At 39.1% G+C, this 17,142-nt stretch overlaps 1 protein-coding gene across 2 annotated transcripts; it reads left to right on the forward strand.

The window, feature by feature from the left end:
* Positions 1-1,449: 1,449 nt before the first annotated feature.
* On the forward strand, positions 1,450-16,628 carry LOC141781293 (deoxyhypusine synthase-like). Of its 2 annotated transcripts, XM_074656931.1 has the most exons (10): positions 1,450-1,609; positions 2,570-2,763; positions 4,404-4,565; positions 4,711-4,832; positions 5,923-6,019; positions 6,163-6,249; positions 7,658-7,763; positions 7,847-7,950; positions 15,925-16,050; positions 16,289-16,628. In XM_074656931.1, the coding sequence occupies exons 1-10, from the start codon at positions 1,465-1,467 to the stop codon at positions 16,382-16,384; spliced, it is 1,239 nt and encodes a 412-aa protein (XP_074513032.1). In that variant the 5' UTR covers positions 1,450-1,464; the 3' UTR covers positions 16,385-16,628. The 2 variants fall into 2 exon arrangements, with proteins under 2 accessions (XP_074513032.1, XP_074513033.1); XM_074656932.1 differs by lacking the exons at positions 1,450-1,609; positions 2,570-2,763; positions 4,404-4,565; ... (3 more) ...; positions 7,658-7,763; positions 7,847-7,950 and adding exons at positions 11,832-12,808; positions 12,944-13,108; positions 13,296-13,417; ... (2 more) ...; positions 14,982-15,087; positions 15,172-15,275.
* Positions 16,629-17,142: the final 514 nt, after the last annotated feature.

Here is a 17,142-nt window from a genome sequence, read left to right on the forward strand (position 1 = left end):
AGTCAGAGCTGGTTAATGTGACCCGGGAAAGGGAAGTTTGGGATCCCCTGCTGGAGCTGTTGCCCCCGCGACCCGACCCTGGATAAGAGGTTGAAGATGAGTAAGTGAGGTGTATTTCTAGGGACCTCATGGAGTGCTTTGTTGAATTTGGTGCAATTTGAACATGCAACATGTTCCTTTTTTTTGTGTCCAACAATGTTAAAAGTGCAACGCTAAATCAAGGGAGTGCTCTTTTAACTACATGGAATAGTTTTTGAGTGAATAAACAGCATGACTGAGGGATGAGGGGACTCATGATGAGGGACCATTTGTTTTATCCCCAGTGGTGTTTATGGACTCAACTTCTGTCCCATGTTGGACTCTCCTCCACCGGGTGGTTTTATCTGAACGTTGTTTTTGTTTTCTTTGTTGAAACAATGTTGGCCAACATGTAATGACAACAGGACATTCTAAAAGTCTGTTCAGATTATAATATCAATCTGTGTGTATGCAGTAACTTTTATATCAATAGTGCCTTGTGTCCTAAGTCACCGTGAAAGTCTTGAACGATAACTGATGTGACGGGTAACTGGCACGTATCGGTGGGAGCGCTGTCTGTGCATTCTTTGTCTGGGAGGGGACACTTCAGTAGGAACCGTCTTTGAGGATGCGTTTTTTGGTAACATTATTAAATGTTTCCCTCCTTCTCTTCTAATTTGTGACCTTAAACTCCTCAAGTCTAGCACTGACAATGCCCTCCCTATGCAGCACATTTTTACTTTCACCATTTGATGCATTTTTAATTTCTTTATATACATGTTACTTGTTGCTGCAGGGATTTAAATATCAAACACATTGAGTTGCCTGTAATGAAATGTGCAATATGTAAATTATTATAATTGCCTTTGTGAGTATTCTTGTGATTCAAACACATGTGATGTGATTAAATGGAAAGAACAGGAACTTTAACAAGCAAACATTTAAAAAAATGACCGTCTGGTGAGTAATATTTATATATATATAAATATATATATATAAATATATATATATATATAAATATTATATATATATATATAAATATAAATATATATATAAATATAAATATATATATATTTATATATATATTTATAGATATAATATTTATATATATATATATATTTATATATCTATATATATATAGATATATAAATAAATAAATAACACCACAATAATAAGTAGTAACTGCCCCTTCATAACTTGCTTGACAACAAGCTGCTCTGTAGAGCTGATAGAGAAAATGAAAATGATGCATATTAAAATGTAGCTTGCCCTGATAATGTGGATCACCTGTTCATTTTATGCCAATCTCACCCCCCTTACTATGCAAATGATGCATCTAAATCTGCATCAAAATACAAAAATGTTTAGAGTGGGACATGCAAACATATCTAGACAGCTGAGAGGTGACTAAAAGAGGCTGGGCCTGTTGAGATCCTGCAGGTCTGGATGTCCTGCTCAGGCCACTCCACCCTCTCCTGCTCTTATAAAGGAACGCTTATAGCAGGTCTCATCAGTTCCTGGAGTAACGTTCAAAGGACGGACCAGACCTACTGTACATCCTTAAGAAATCTTCTGCCAGCAAACCAGACAGGTAATGTTATAATCTACCTACAAACAGACCAGAATAGTGCAGATAATTATTTCTAAATGCCACGTCAGCTTTTTAATAATAATATTAATAATCTATTTTATTTATTTTAATTTGTTATTATATATAATATAATATATTATTATTATAATTTGTATTATTATTATTATATATATATCTGTATTTTTATTGTTTATTTATTATATTATTTATTATATTAAATTTGATTATTACAGCACTTAACCAGGATTAAAAATGTCAGGACGGCAATGATGCAAATAATTGCATAATAATAATGTGCTAGCAATAATAAAAAGCTTTTTATTCTGATTAAGAAGATAAACTAAGTTTTTTTAGTCTCAGTCTCAACTCTTAATAAATAATAGCTAAAGATCCCCCCCACCTCCCGAACTTTAACTTTGTATTTTGCTTATTTAGTCATTAATACAGACTACTTATTATGCTTATTGTTACGTCATTTAATGGATGTTTGACCTTCAATGTGCAAAAAGATGTTTGTTTTCACATTCATCTGCCGGAGGAGGAAAGTTTCTCCGTGCTCACCTGATATCTGAAACTTCTGATTCTGAAATTAACAATATTTGCATATTCATGCAAGATATTCTGGATTATTCAAGTAGAGAAAGGAGAATAAATACACATTTTCCTTTTTTAACAAAGCATTTGAACGTGTTTGTGGAACTCATGTCAGACACACCTTATTTCAAGCATGTCTTAAAGCCTGCATGGAGTTCAGAGGATCAACTCTATTTCTCAATCAGCTTCTCACGATAAGCGATGGGATCTTACATGAGAGCAAAGCTTTTCTCCAAAGTTAGAACAGCTTTGGTCACTTCAAGTAAGAGATGTCTGTATCTCTATTTTGCTCTGTGGTCGTCTCACTGGTTTGAAGTGTGTCGGGGTTAATGTATGACGGTGCATCTTATTATCTTGGTCCTTCAGACAAAATGGCACACATCCACCCGATACCAGGGGATATCTACAGAAACCAAGAACCCGTACCAGAGGATATGCCAAAGATCCAGGGCTACGACTTCAACAAGGGAGTGGACTACAGCGCCCTTCTGAAGTCCTACCGCACCACAGGCTTCCAGGCTACCAACTTTGGCTTGGCTGTCCAGGAGATCCACAACATGGTGAGATGGGTGGTGCACAGGGAGAACTGCTGCAGGGAGCATCAGGCGTTGTTGTGCTTTATAGCAGCAGTGCATATATGTACAAACAGCTGCATTAATGATTGTTAAACTGAACCACATGACTGTGCATGGACCTCTTCTGTTTCATTTGTTAATATATAACAAATATATAATAAACATAAGCACGTATTGGCTGTTCAACTGCTTGAATGGCATCAATCACCAGGTATTGTGAAATTTCCTGCAGCTCAACAAAGACTGAAATCTTAGGGTTGGGTGCAAAAGCTCAGAGGCCACAGGTTTGTGGCGATCTGGAGTTCAATTAAAATCTTGCAATAAAGCATTCAGTGCTTATGCTCCTAAAGTATCGAACAGCCTGACTGATGATTTGAGTTTTTATTATTTTCAAAACACAGGGTTTTCACCCAAGAGACTGGAGTTTGCATCCTGTGTGAAACGAACAATATGTTTGTAGTTATTTTAACCCAAAACACAATGTTTTTCCCTAAACTTAACAATTGTTTTTGTTGCCTAAACCTAAAGAAGTTGTAGTTTTGTTGCCTAAACCTAATGAAGTTGTAGTTTTGTTGCCTAAACCTAAAGAAGTTGTAGTTTTGTTGCCTAAACCTAATGAAGTTGTAGTTTTGTTGTCTAAACCTAAAGAAGTTGTAGTTTTGTTGCCTAAACCTAATGAAGTTGTAGTTTTGTTGTCTAAACCATAAGAAGATGTAGTTTTGTTGCATAAACCTAAAGAAGTTGTAGTTTTCTTGAATAAACCTAAAGAAGTTGTAGTTTTGTTGTCTAAACCTAAAGAAGTTGTAGTTTTGTTGTCTAAACCTAAAGAAGTTGTAGTTTTGTTGCATAAACCTAAAGAAGTTGTAGTTTTGTTGTCTAAACCTAAAGAAGTTGTAGTTTTGTTGCATAAACCTAAAGAAGCCTTTATGTTTGTGTTAAAACTGTGACGTTTCATTTAATTTTACATATTAGAACGTGTTGCTTTTAAGTTTCACTTTCACTTCTACTACGTAGTAGGCCCCTATTCACCCACATCTATGGTGCTTGTAGCGACTGATAACGCCTTTTTAATGGCCTGATAACAGGTCGTCTTCACGGGGTCCGCCATGTTTCTACAGAACGGACAAACCAAACACTGGATCTAGCGGGAGTCTTTTGCGTTTTTACGTTACCTAAAGGCCACCGTAGATCTCCGACACACTTGTGAAACTGCGGTAACGGGAGCCGCAGAGTGTGAAACCGTGGTACCGCCAGCCGCCGTCTGATTTCCGTTGCTCCTAAAGTAGTGTTATTATGGTAAGGATGACCTTCGAGCGAGGCGAATGGTGTCACCACGGTTTTACTCACGTTACCACAGTCTTGGAGAGGGGGAAGTGAGCGGAGGGGTACTCAGCTGGTTGCAATCTGCAACCACACCACTAGATGGTGCCAAATCCCACACACTGTCCCTTTAAGAATAAACTCAAGACATATTTATTTAGTTTATCTTGTAATTCGTTGAGTTTATGTGTGAGCACATCCAGTTTTTTATTACTCCGCAAAGCATTTTAAATAGATTTTTTTGAGATTGTGTTCTTAAAAAAAACAAAAAAACTTGAACTCTACAATGCGCTCCACATCCACAGATCAAGAGACGTCAGCAGCCGTTGAAGGCGGTGAACGGACTCGTTGAGGATCCGTCCACCTGCCCCTGCCTCCAGAGCTGCACCATCTTCCTCAGTTACACCTCCAACCTCATCAGCTGTGGAGTCAGGGAGAGTATCCGCTACCTCGCAGAACACAGGATGGTACGACCCTCTTCAAATACACAAATCAATAGAAATATATGATTTTATGTTGAAGCAATACACTTGCAATACATATTGTACTATAAAACAGCACTATACACATTACATTTGTTCCCTGATACAATATATTTCCTTCTCTGTGTAGGTGGATGTCTTAGTGACCACAGCTGGAGGTATAGAGGAGGATCTGATCAAGTGTTTGGGCCCGGTTTACGTAGGAGAATTTACTATGCCTGGCAAGGATCTGTATAAAAGAGGCCTCAACAGGTGAGAAAACATGTCAGATAATCAGAATATGATACCTTGCGAATTTGGCTGAAATAAAATAAAGAAAAGCTCCTTTAAAGGAACAGTGTGTGACATTTAGGGGGATCTATTAGCACAATACAATATTAATAACTATCCTACGTTTTCATTATTGTATAATGGGCTCCTTTGTTTGTGGTATTTGGCTGAACTTTGTCCTCTCTTAAAGCCAGTTTTACTTCCTGTTTTGAATGGGGGTGTGGTTAATGTGGTCAGACGTAATTCATTACCATGGCAACCAGATTGCATCATTTTTCAACCCAGTTCACCATAAATGAGACAAGAATTAGCGCAACACACCGTCTCTCTCTCTCACTCGCTCTCTTCTTCACCGTCTCCTCCTGGCGAGGCGTCTGTCTGGCTGCTGCTGCACCGCAGAGAAGATTCGGGACGTTTTGGAGGAGCACCGTCCACCAACACCGGCCGCTCTCTCCTCAGCTCCAGCACCAACACCGCACTGGGCTGCACTGAGATTTGTTTATTTCTCTGACGGGACTTTTCTCTGGTTTTCTCTTGAGCTGAAAAGTTGTGCTCTTCTCGTCGTTCGGACCTGTTAGAGGCCCACAAACCTCCGGTATCGGCTGCTTTCTGTTAATTTATCTCCAGCAGGAGGAGACGGTGAAGAAGAGAGCGAGTGAGAGTCAGTGTGTTGTGTTAATTCTGACGGTGGGATTTTGTGTAATTCACTGTGTTGATTTCACCCGTTCACCACACACACACACACACACACACACACACACACACACACACACACACACACACACACACACAAATGTGAAAATAAACACACTAAACTAAGGTGGAGGAAACAAAAAAAATAAAAGCAAACCATCAGTTAACTAATGCAACAAGTTGGGCTAGCTGACTACAGCTAACTAGCTAACTAACTAGAAAGCCGAACTGACAGATAAACAGATTTATCGGTTTGATGCTCAGACTCAAACGAGCATGAGTGCGCCTGCAGCTTGGAGGATGACCTTTGACCTGCAGCTTCTACTATAGTCATACATCATATTCCATCATATCATATAGTCTCTTTGTGTCATTGCAGGAGTGGAAACACTCTGATGCCCGAAGAAAACTATGAGAAATTTGACAAATGGATGACGCCGATCTTGAAGCAGATGCTGCAGGAGCAGAAATCTCAGGTGCGTTGGACTCTATTTTGAACTATTTGTCTACCTGTTAAAAATTCAAATAACACCTTATTATTTTGATACCTAAAATTTCCGCTAAACTAAATCAAAATCCGTTTCAAGTTTTACTTTATGGTGATGTTTTTTTCTACCAGGGCACTCGCTGGACTCCATCTAAGGTGATCCATCGACTGGGCAAAGAGATCAACAACCCTGAATCTGTTTACTACTGGGCCTACAAGGTGAGTCCTGGTAAACATCCGGCTGCTGTTGATACAACTAGAACAATTCAACCAACTGTTTTACTAAACCAACGGCAGGGACAACATCCTGTTATTGGCGACTATTGAGCATCCTGTTACTGTGGACGGTCTTCCCTCTCTACGGCAAGGAAATAAAGAAATATCAGAATCAGAAATACTTTATTAATCCCCGGGGAAAATTTTGTTATGTTTTGCTCCCGTTCTAGAATATAAATATAAATATATAAAAAATAGAGAAATCATAAGAAAATAATATAAATAAGAAATATGTATAAAAACAGTGCAAATAATAATGCTGAAAAAATAGGACCTATGCAAATAATATAAATGCATGCATTTATAAAAATGCAAGACAAGTGTTAAGAATATTAACACTAGAATAATAATAATAATATTAGTTTAAATGTTCTGTATAAATAAATGCAGTGTTAATACCGGAGTAAACCGGATTATTGCACAGCTGAATTATTGTACCGTTTAGTCCAGGGGTCAGCAACCTTTACTGTCAAGAGAGCCATTTTAGGCACAAAAAAAAAATAATAATCTGTCTGGAGCCGCAAAACATTTGATCATTGTGATGAAGGTAACACAGTTTAGAGTCTAAGTATATAGTATATGAGTCTAATGCAGTGGGGGCCAAAGAGACAATGTACTACGGAGTATTAGGGCCACATTGAGGGAAAAAACATCTGAGAATTCCAGAATAAAGTCAGAAGTTTACGAGAAAAAAAGCGTATAACACGGAAAATTACTACTTCATAATATTATGACTTTATTATCATAATACTATGACTTTTTTCTCTTAAACTTGTGACTTTATTCTCGTAATATTATGACTTAATTCTTGAAATCTCCGATTTTATTTTTTCCGTCAATGTGGCCCTAATACTCCGTCGTACCGTTGTACCATAGACCTACAACAATGATAAATTAAAATGAAAATATAAACAAAAAACAGTTATTCATTTCCATTTTTTAAAATCCACAGGGAGCCACTGGAGAGGGGCTAAAGAGACGCAGGTTGCTGACCCCTGGTTTAGTCAGTATTGCACAGTTGAAGATATAATAAATGATGGGGTTATAGCTGCTGATAGGGGTAAACAATAATAAATATATGTTGTGTGTATTATATATATATATATATATATATATATATAATACACATTTGGAATTGGGCCTTTGTTTCCTCCTCTAGTTTATATTTTAACCAGGTAGCGAGGCTTATTTGTATGTTGGGAGGGTAAATAGAGAGATTGTGTCTGAACCAAAACAAGTGTGATTTGTTAACAGGCATGTGGACCTGCAAACAGACTGCATCTTGTAATATGAGACACATGTGGGTCCAGATGTGTGCCGTCACTGAGCAGTGATCTGATGTCTGTTTCAGAATAACATCCCGGTGTTCTGCCCTGCCCTGACCGACGGCGCCATAGGAGACTTGTTCTACCTCCTCTCGGCTGAGAACCCCGGCTTCATAGTGGACATAGTTGAAGGTCAAACAGCCCTCAACTCTGCTTAACTTAACGTGTCTCTGTGGTATCAGTTGTTCTTACACAATCAATACATTTGATTCCAGATATTGCAAAGTTGAACAACCTTGCGGTGGCCGCCAACAGCACAGGGATGATCGCCCTGGGAGGAGGCGTAGCCAAACACCAAGTATGCAACGCTAATTCATGGGTAAGTATTCTGCATTTTTGACTTTGATACAGTATGTTCAGTTATTCCCTTTTACTTGTAGTGGCGTATAAAGTATTAAATATCATACCCTTCCAAAAAAAAATCACATTTTAAATCACCAAATTATTTTAATTTATTTTATTTTATTTTATTTGTTTTAATTTTTTTTTAGATTAAATTAAATAAAATAAAATAAAATAAAATAAAATAAAATAAAATAAAATAAAATAAAATTAAATTAAATTAAAATTAAATAAATTTAAATAAATTTAAATAAAATAAAATAAAATAAAATAAAATAAAATAAAATAAAATAAAATAAATTAAAATAATTTGGTGATTTAAAATGTGATTTTTTTTCCTGATAAACTGAAGGACCAAATGTTCCTTTACAGGTTGAGAAAATACTCTTGCTTCTTAAGATAAATAAGCTATTTAATAGTAAAACACTGATGGGGACCGGCAGAATGAGAATACTATTTTGCTGATAATATGCAGGACTTTTACTCGTAGTGGCGTATTGCGGTATTGCTAATTTTACCTAAGTAAAAGGATCTGAATACTTCTTCAACCACTGGAAATAACTGTGACACAGTGGTACTACTAGTGATTAGATTAGTGTCAGTCATTAAAAGTTGCGGCCGCAAAGGAATTGTGGGGCGGCGTTATCTCCTTTCCTTTGTTGAAGGATGTATCCTATGCCAAAGGAGATAATAAAGGAAGCATTGAAGCTCCTTTCCTTAACATTTAGAGGATTCAAACAGCTCTCATCATGGCTGCTACTCAGATACTTCTGGGTCATTTCACTCCGTTGGGGACTTTCCTGAGAGAAAAAGACTTTTACGACTGCAGCCCTGGCGTGTTCGCTTAAGGCGTATCAGCCAACAAACAGGATTCACCTGCATGTCTGGAACTGTGTTCCAGTCTTGCAAGTTTTTAAACAATGACACTACTAGAGGAGCCAACCACTGGCTTTCCCAGACTCCCCCCTCTACCTGCTGAGCCACAGCCGCTCGCTTCATCATTTCATCCTGTCAGACATTTGTGTGACATTGTCATAATTAGCATATGAGTTCTTGGAGTTATGGCCAAAAACATCCCAGTGACCTTGACCTTTGACCACCAAAATCAAATCGGTTCATCCTTGATTCCAAGTGGACGTTTGTGCCAAATTTGAAGAAATTCCCTCCCGGCGTTCCTGAGATATCGTGTTCGAGAGAATAGACAGAATAACAATAAGGGAATGTGCAATAACTGTTTACGTTTTCAAACATATATTTATTGATTTTAAACATTGAACACATTGTACATACAACACGGAACCTTCCCCCAAATTGAACATATGGCAGTGTATAATACATGAAGTTAAAAGGATATGTATTTACAATGCAAATCTAATAAAGTAAAAAAAATAAATTATTAAATAAAAAAAATAATAACAAATAAAAAAAATAATAATAAAAAAAAAAAAAAATGGCTTATTAGGAACTCGTCTGTCAAGAGAAACATTTGCACACGTGTGAGTGTGCAGTGCAAGTCCATGGAGTCATCAGCTCCAGCTCTACTCTGCCCTCCGTAGCTGCAGTAGTTCCTGATACTCTACAGTCTGAAATGGATCGCAGCCATTAATCATTTTATGTCTACACACCTCAAAGTGTCTGCTGTGAGAAACGTCTGTTGTTTGTTGTCACATTACAGTGAAAGTAAATGTTATGCTGATGAATAAAGTCTTCGTCCAAGAACTGATCCTTGTGGTATGCTACCACGCTGCCTCTAATTACACGTTAAACAATCACAATAACCAGTGATGGAAGTACATTTACTCAAGTACTGTACGTAAGTCAAATTTGAAGTACTTGAGCATTTTGTGCAGCTTTATACTCCACTACTTCTCACAGGCAAATATTTCTACTCCACAACATTTGACAGCTGTAATTATTATTATATTAATTTAATTTAATTTAATTTAATTTAATTTAATCTCATTTAATCTAATTTAATTTAATTTAATTTAATTTAATTTAATTTAATTTAATTTAATTTAATTTAATTTAATTTTCACTGGACTGGAAGGGTATGAAAAAATGCAATCTGAAAAATAATTACAGCTGTCAAATGTTGAGTAGAAATATTTGCCTGTGAGAAGAAGTGGAGTATAAAGCTGCACAAAATGCTCAAGTACTTCAAATTTGACTTACGTACAGTACTCGAGTACTGTCTGTCTTTCCCAGACTTATTAGATGTTATTAGTGTGCCTTTAACTAATCAACTGAATGGGCCATTTTCTGTTTCTTGTTGGGCTTTCTGCTGTGTTAAGTAGCAGCCATCTTGCACGTGTGCTTTATTGTGTGGTTTGAGTCGCCTGTGAGTTAGTAAATTGGAGCGTTGCAGAACAGTTTTGATTTGGTTTGAATTGGTTTGTGTATCGTGGCGGTTGATTCATTGTTTGCCTCCATATTTTGTGACAATTTCTTCTTTCTACGCTCAACACTAACTAACCTCCCTGATAGTGCAGTCTAGCCCCACATCGTTTAATCGTATCGTCCAATTGACTCCAACCCTCCTTCATTATGGCCTTCTATTGAAACACTGAAAGTCTTTTATTTCATGCATTGTCAATAAAATCATCTACTGAATATAGTTTGTATAGCGGCCGGTCTCCAATTCATTCTGGGTCTTGTTCGTGTATCGCGTTTCACCTGATCACAGGTATGCAGGAACTTGTTTTGCTCCTCACATTCCTCTGATGTGGATCGGATGTAGCCTACAGCAGCTGTGGACTGCCTATACCTGCTAACCGCTGATTTGAACACCTACACAAGTTATTTGGTGCATTGACCGAGCAACATCTAAAGGACGGGGCCCGACATCCTCAAGAGACCCGACTGTAAGCAAACATACAGGTAATTATCAATTCAAATCAAAACTTTAATTCAAGATAGCCCTAGTTCTATTTTGACCGGTCAGAACTCAAATTTTAGATATCCGTAATTACATTTTGACTAGTACGATTCAAACTACTTCTGCCATTCATGTGTACGGGGTTTCTCATTACGGATATCCACAATTCAGTTGCGGATATCCGTAATTCACATTGCGGATATCCGCAATATATCTGTAATTACGCCAGAAGGGGGGGGGGCGGGATGGGACGGGATATTTCTGAATGCCCCGCTGTAAAGCTTTAGTAGCTACAGTATATTGCCTTATAATTGAGACGGTGTGTTCATGTGGCTCTGTCTATTATGTTTTTGACAATGCCTATGGAAGCTATAGACTTAATGTGATACGTAGTGATTACTAGAGCAAATTTGCTTTGCCTATTTTCCTTACACTGAATTTAACCCTGTTCTTATGCATGTTGTAGAGGGTGGAGGTGAATAACTAGAATTAGAATAGGAAGATTTAAGAGTCTTCTGCCTCATCCACAGAACCAGACATGAACTTTAGAGACCGAACCGATGCAGGCCTGGAGCGAGGCGCTGCAGCAAGATCAACCAGTTAGGGGGCTCCACCCTTTCTGTACATTGTAGGCTACCTTGTCACCTCCATGTAGTTATATAATTGTAATGGGATATACTTTGCATATTTGTTTAATTTAAAATTTTAATTAAACCAATAAAGAAGACTCAAAACCGCACACAGAGGATTATACTAGAGACGTGTGGTGGAACTATATGTTAAATGGTATCTCTGAGAGTGTTGTGGGTGGGCCGGTTCTTCCAATCAGATATCAGGGGTGGCACTGCCCATCTGGCCTCGGCTCTGAGTTGCATTTATCTCTTTGCCTCATTCGTGCGCTGTGCTGTAACAGTACGGCTGCTTAATTTAGGATATTTCCTCAAAGCTGTAGTGGGTAGAAAACGATAAGAAATTTGACAAATGGATGACGCCGATCTTGAAGCGGATGCTGCTGGAGCAGTAATCTCCGGTGCGTGGACTCTATTTTGAACACAGCAGAAATGGAGCAAATATTTTATAAAAGTTATTTTTATAAAACGGTCGCTAATATCGTAGTGCATGAGACAGGTAATCTGATAAAAAATCATCGGTGTCCTCCGGTGCTCCTAATGGCAAATGCTTTCAGAAACATCTTGTAGTGTACTGTTTAAGAATACACACTGTTCACAATCACGCAAGTCTTCTAGGGGGGGCGTTTTTAAAATCCATACCCAAACTGTCTCCGGTCACCACACCATGCTCTAGTCAGAGTCAAAGCGCAGAAGCTCACCTGGGTCACAATCAATCCGGAAATGTGTTTTCGTGCACGCCATACCGTGTCCCGGCAGCAGAGGACGGTGTAGGGCTCATCAGACAGTGACCTTTAACTGTAAAATGAGAAAGTTTGAGACCCGGCAGCCGTGTTGAGATCAAGTTGAGGAAATACCAAGCACCGCCCACCAGCCGGAGCACAGCCAATAGGAACGCTCTCTCTCTCTGGTCACTGGCTAGACGTTCTAAAACCTGAAAACAGAGCCATGAGGAGGAGCAGAAGTCTCTCAGAACACTTGGATTACAATATGCTGGAAGGTTATTATGGAATTGTTTTGCCCAATGATGCCAAAAATATATACTGCCTTCTCATTTGCATTCAAGAAATGTTTTATACACACACACACACTTGCAAGACTATTTTATGACGGTTTATCATACTGTTCTTTCAGACAAAATGGCACACATCCACCCGATACCTGAGATTCTCTATAGAAACACTGCACCCATACCAGAGGGTACACCAAAGGTCCAGGGCTACGACTTCAACCGGGGAGTGGACTACAGCGCCCTGCTGAAGTCCTACTGCACCACAGGCTTGCAGGCCACTAATGTTGGCTTGGCTGTCCAGCAGCTCAACAACATGGTGAGATGGGTGGCACACAGGGAGAACGTTTTTGTTGCAAGAAGCATATAAGGATCTAAAGACATCGTCCTGCTCTGTTTCTTGATGGCAGTGCACACACAAACAGCTGAGTGATAATCCACTTCACATCCACAGATCGAGAGGCGTCAGCAGCCGATGAAGGCGGTGAATGGACACGTTGAGGAAGACCCGTCCACCTGTCCCTGCCTCCAGAGCTGCACCATCTTCCTCAGTTACACCTCCAACCTCATCAGCAGTGGAGTCAGGGAGAGTATCCGCTACCTCGCAGAACACAAGATGGTACGACCCTCTTCAGCTATGAAGCTTTAGCACCAGCTTTTCATAGTTTTCTAGGACATTAAACTACAACCTTGTCCACAAACTGCCCTTATTGAAACAACATTTGAATGTACAGTATAGTCCCGTACTACAAAACAGCACATTACACATTTGTTCCCTATTACAATATATGTCTTTCCCTGTATAGGTGGATGTCTTAGCGACCTCAGCTGGAGGTATAGAGGAGGATCTGATCAAGTGTTTGGCCCCGCTTTATATCGGAGACTTCTCTATGCGTGGCGAGGATCTGTATAAAAAAGGCCATAACAGGTGAGAGAGCATAATCAGATAATCAGAATAATGATTTCAAAGAAATGAACTAGCTGAGCATCTTTATTATAATATCATAAAGGTATAATTTTGAGGAGCATTCAAGTTCTCCCGTGTGTCCCTTTGGCTGCAGGAATGGAAACACTCTGATGCCCGAAGAAAACTATATTAAATTTGACAAATGGATGACGCCGATCTTGAAGGAGATGCTGTTGGAGCAGAACACTCAGGTGTGTTTTCCTAAAAATGTTCATAAAATACTAACCCTGAGACCCACGGGATCGTGGCAGGTTCAGTTTCAGAGCTAAAGTGAAGTTACATATATCATATGAGACTAGGAAACCTAATGAATCCATCGGTACCAACCAGGTCATGTTGGTTTGTCGGGAAGGAGGTTAAATAACCCTTGAAATTTGGGCTAAATTTGGCGAGGAAAAACTGGCATGGCCATTTTTCTGACCTCAAGATGTGTGAATGAAAATGGGTTCTATGGCTACCCACGAGTCTCCCCTTTACAGACATGCCAACTTTATGATAATCACATGCAAGTTTCAGTTATTTTCTCCTATTCTAAAATGATGTATTTGAATATTTCTGCATACTGGGGTCCCTAAACAGTCTTGAATTACATAAATTGGGCATCACTGTAAAGCTGAGACTCTTGTGGATCCAAAGAGCCCAACTGTATTCATGTGTGATGATGTTAGTCCCCATAGTAACCATGGCATTGTAGTGAGACCATTTTTTTTTTTAAACTTGTCTTCTCTGTATAAAATGACCTGTGGTGACCTCTAGGATAATCACAGCCTCGTGAAACTTTACAGCCACAAACTAGAGACCTAGAGCATTCAGAGGATGGATGGCTCAAACTAGAGACCTAGAGCATTCAGAGGATGGATGGATCAAACTAGAGACCTAGAGCATTCAGAGGATGGATGGATCAAACTAGAGACCTAGAGCATTCAGAGGATGGATGGCTTTCCTAGCTAGATTGACAATAAGGGGGTTTCTGAGCAGTTCACACAACAGAAGCACTCGCCATCCAATCGCCGAAAAATGCAATTCTTGCAGAAGTCTCAAAAAGTCTTTGATACCAAATCACAGCATGGCTTTTCCTCTGGTGTTCCTCAAGGTCTTGGTGTCTTAATGTGGTATTTTGGAGGGATTATTGATCATTTTTTTTATCAATTCTCAAGTGGTAAATCTAACCTGTGTAACAAATGGTATCAATCCAAAAATTGCTGCAACAATTTATGAGACATAATAGAGCATGGGGACGACCATCATATACTTCTATCATAATGTTCTAAACCCTTATACACTTTTACAATCTATTTTTCTATTGTGGGTCTCAGAGGGTTAATCTTACTTTTGTTTTTTATGTCTACTTCTGTCAGGGCGCTCGCTGGACTCCGTCTAAAGTGATCCATCGACTGGGCAAAGAGATCAACAACCCTGAATCTGTCTACTACTGGGCCTACAAGGTGAGTCTTGGTATACATCCGGCTGCTGATCTGTTTGTGCCGTCACTGAGCACTGAGCACTGATCTGGTGTCTGTTTCAGAATAACATCCCGGTGTTCTGCCCTGCCCTGACAGACGGCGCTATAGGAGACTTGTTCTTCCTCTTCTCGGTTGAGAACCCCGGCTGCATAGTGGACATAGTTGAAGGTCAAACAACCCTCATCTCTGCTTTAACTTAACATGTCTCTGTGGTGTCAGTTGATCTTACACAATCAATACATTTGATTCCAGATATTTCAAAGTTGAACAACCTTGCGGTGGCCGCCAACAGCACAGGGATGATCGCACTGGGAGGAGGCGTAGCCAAACACCAGATCTGCAATGCCAATTCATGGGTAAGTAGTTTGAAAAACAGATCTATTGTGGGTCTCAGAGGATTAAATAAATGTAATTTCTGATGTTGTCAGGTTTCTGCTGTAGACCGCCCCGTTAATATAGGTGTTTCCCTTTATGTGGGGCAAAGGGAGAGCATATACTGTAGGTTTATGACCGCAGTGAAAACGTTGGCTTTTTTAAAGGCTAAACTCCAACAAATGGATTGAAGCAGAATTTCTCGTTCTTGAATCTTGTGAATTTTGTGAATGATTACATCTATCTTTTTTCAATAAATGTGGACTTCACAACAATAACTGGAGTTATTGGAAATGTCCTACGCAGCCCCGCTGGAATGTAATTCTACTAATAATATAATACTAATAATATTAGTTTAGCCTGATCTTTATCTGCAACTGTGCACAAATACTGGGTTTAAACCAAATGTGGCCCACTAAGTAGCAAATGTATATATCTTTTTAAATAGTTTTATATACAGACTTTTGTATAAATCAGCCTGTAAATGTGTTATTATGATTTACACAAATCTAACTTTGACAACCTCAGAGCAGACGAAACCTGCCTGTTATCTTTGGTGGGCCGTAAAGTGGGCCCGGACCCTAGGTTGGGAACCAAAGACTCAATGACACTGCTTTCTTTGTGTCTCTCCAGAGGGACGGAGCTGACTACGCGGTGTACGTGAACACGGCTCAGGAGTTTGATGGCTGTGACTCAGGGGCCAGTCCTGACGAGGCCGTGTCCTGGGGCAAGATCAGAGCAGAGGCTAAACCCGTCAAGGTATTTGATATTACGTATTACATAATAATATGTCAAAGTTATGTTCCAATTATTAATGTTAGAGAATAGTCTGTTCTTCATTTGTTACCCCGGCCTCAATACAAATGGAATGATTTATTATATTTAAAGGATCATTATCTACAACAAGCAGAGATTATGTATGCCGAACCTAATTTATTCTGTCATCACAACAACAAAACTCTGTTTTAATACACAGCTTTCTCATTTATTTTTCTAGGTCTTTGCAGATGCTTCCATCATTTTCCCCTTATTGGTGGCAGAGACCTTTGCTGCTCATGCTAATCAGATGACAGCTGGCAAGAAAAACGACTAGATGTTGCCTCATTAGAAACACTAACAGGTTGAGTCTTGTGTTGTTTCTACTTTCTGTAATTTAGATTTTCAGATGAAAGTAAAATATGCGGCAACAGCTCAGTACCGAAGACAGTGTAATGTCAAAACTGTGAAATAAAGAGTTCAAATTATGAGATAAGAAGTCAATTAAATGTACATGATTTCCTATGGGCAGAAATATGTGTATGAAATTTGGTAGGCAGATGTAGCATGTGGAGATGCACAAAAAAGCCTCTTGGGGGTATGCCCAAAACTCAACAGGAAATCAGCCATTCTTAATTCAATGTGCCATTTTTTAGTGTTTTATATGCCGCGTACTTTAACGAACTCCTCCTACAGATTTAATCAGATCGACTTGAGATTTGGTCAGGACCATCTTAAGACCTTAAGGATGAATAGCTATTAAAATGGTGCGTTTTCATGAAACGACCTTGCTGTGGCGTGGCAGCCATTTTGGGCCATTCGCCATGAAACAGGAAGTTGTTGTAAATCCAATGTACATTGTCAAATCTGCCTGAAATGTCTCAGGCATGTTGAGGGTCCAGGCCTGAAGACATTTACATCTCCATATTGAGTCACACTCATAGCGCCCCCTAATGGCAACAGGAAATGACATGTTTTATATTTTAATGTACTCCTCCTAGCAGGTTGACCAGATGCGGAGGTATACCCAAAACCCAAGAGGAAGTCAGCCATTTTTACTTCAATGTGCCATTTTCTCCCATTTTCTCCCATTTA

Source organism: Sebastes fasciatus, chromosome 13 (assembly GCF_043250625.1).
Source record: "Sebastes fasciatus isolate fSebFas1 chromosome 13, fSebFas1.pri, whole genome shotgun sequence".
NCBI lineage: Eukaryota > Metazoa > Chordata > Actinopteri > Perciformes > Sebastidae > Sebastes > Sebastes fasciatus.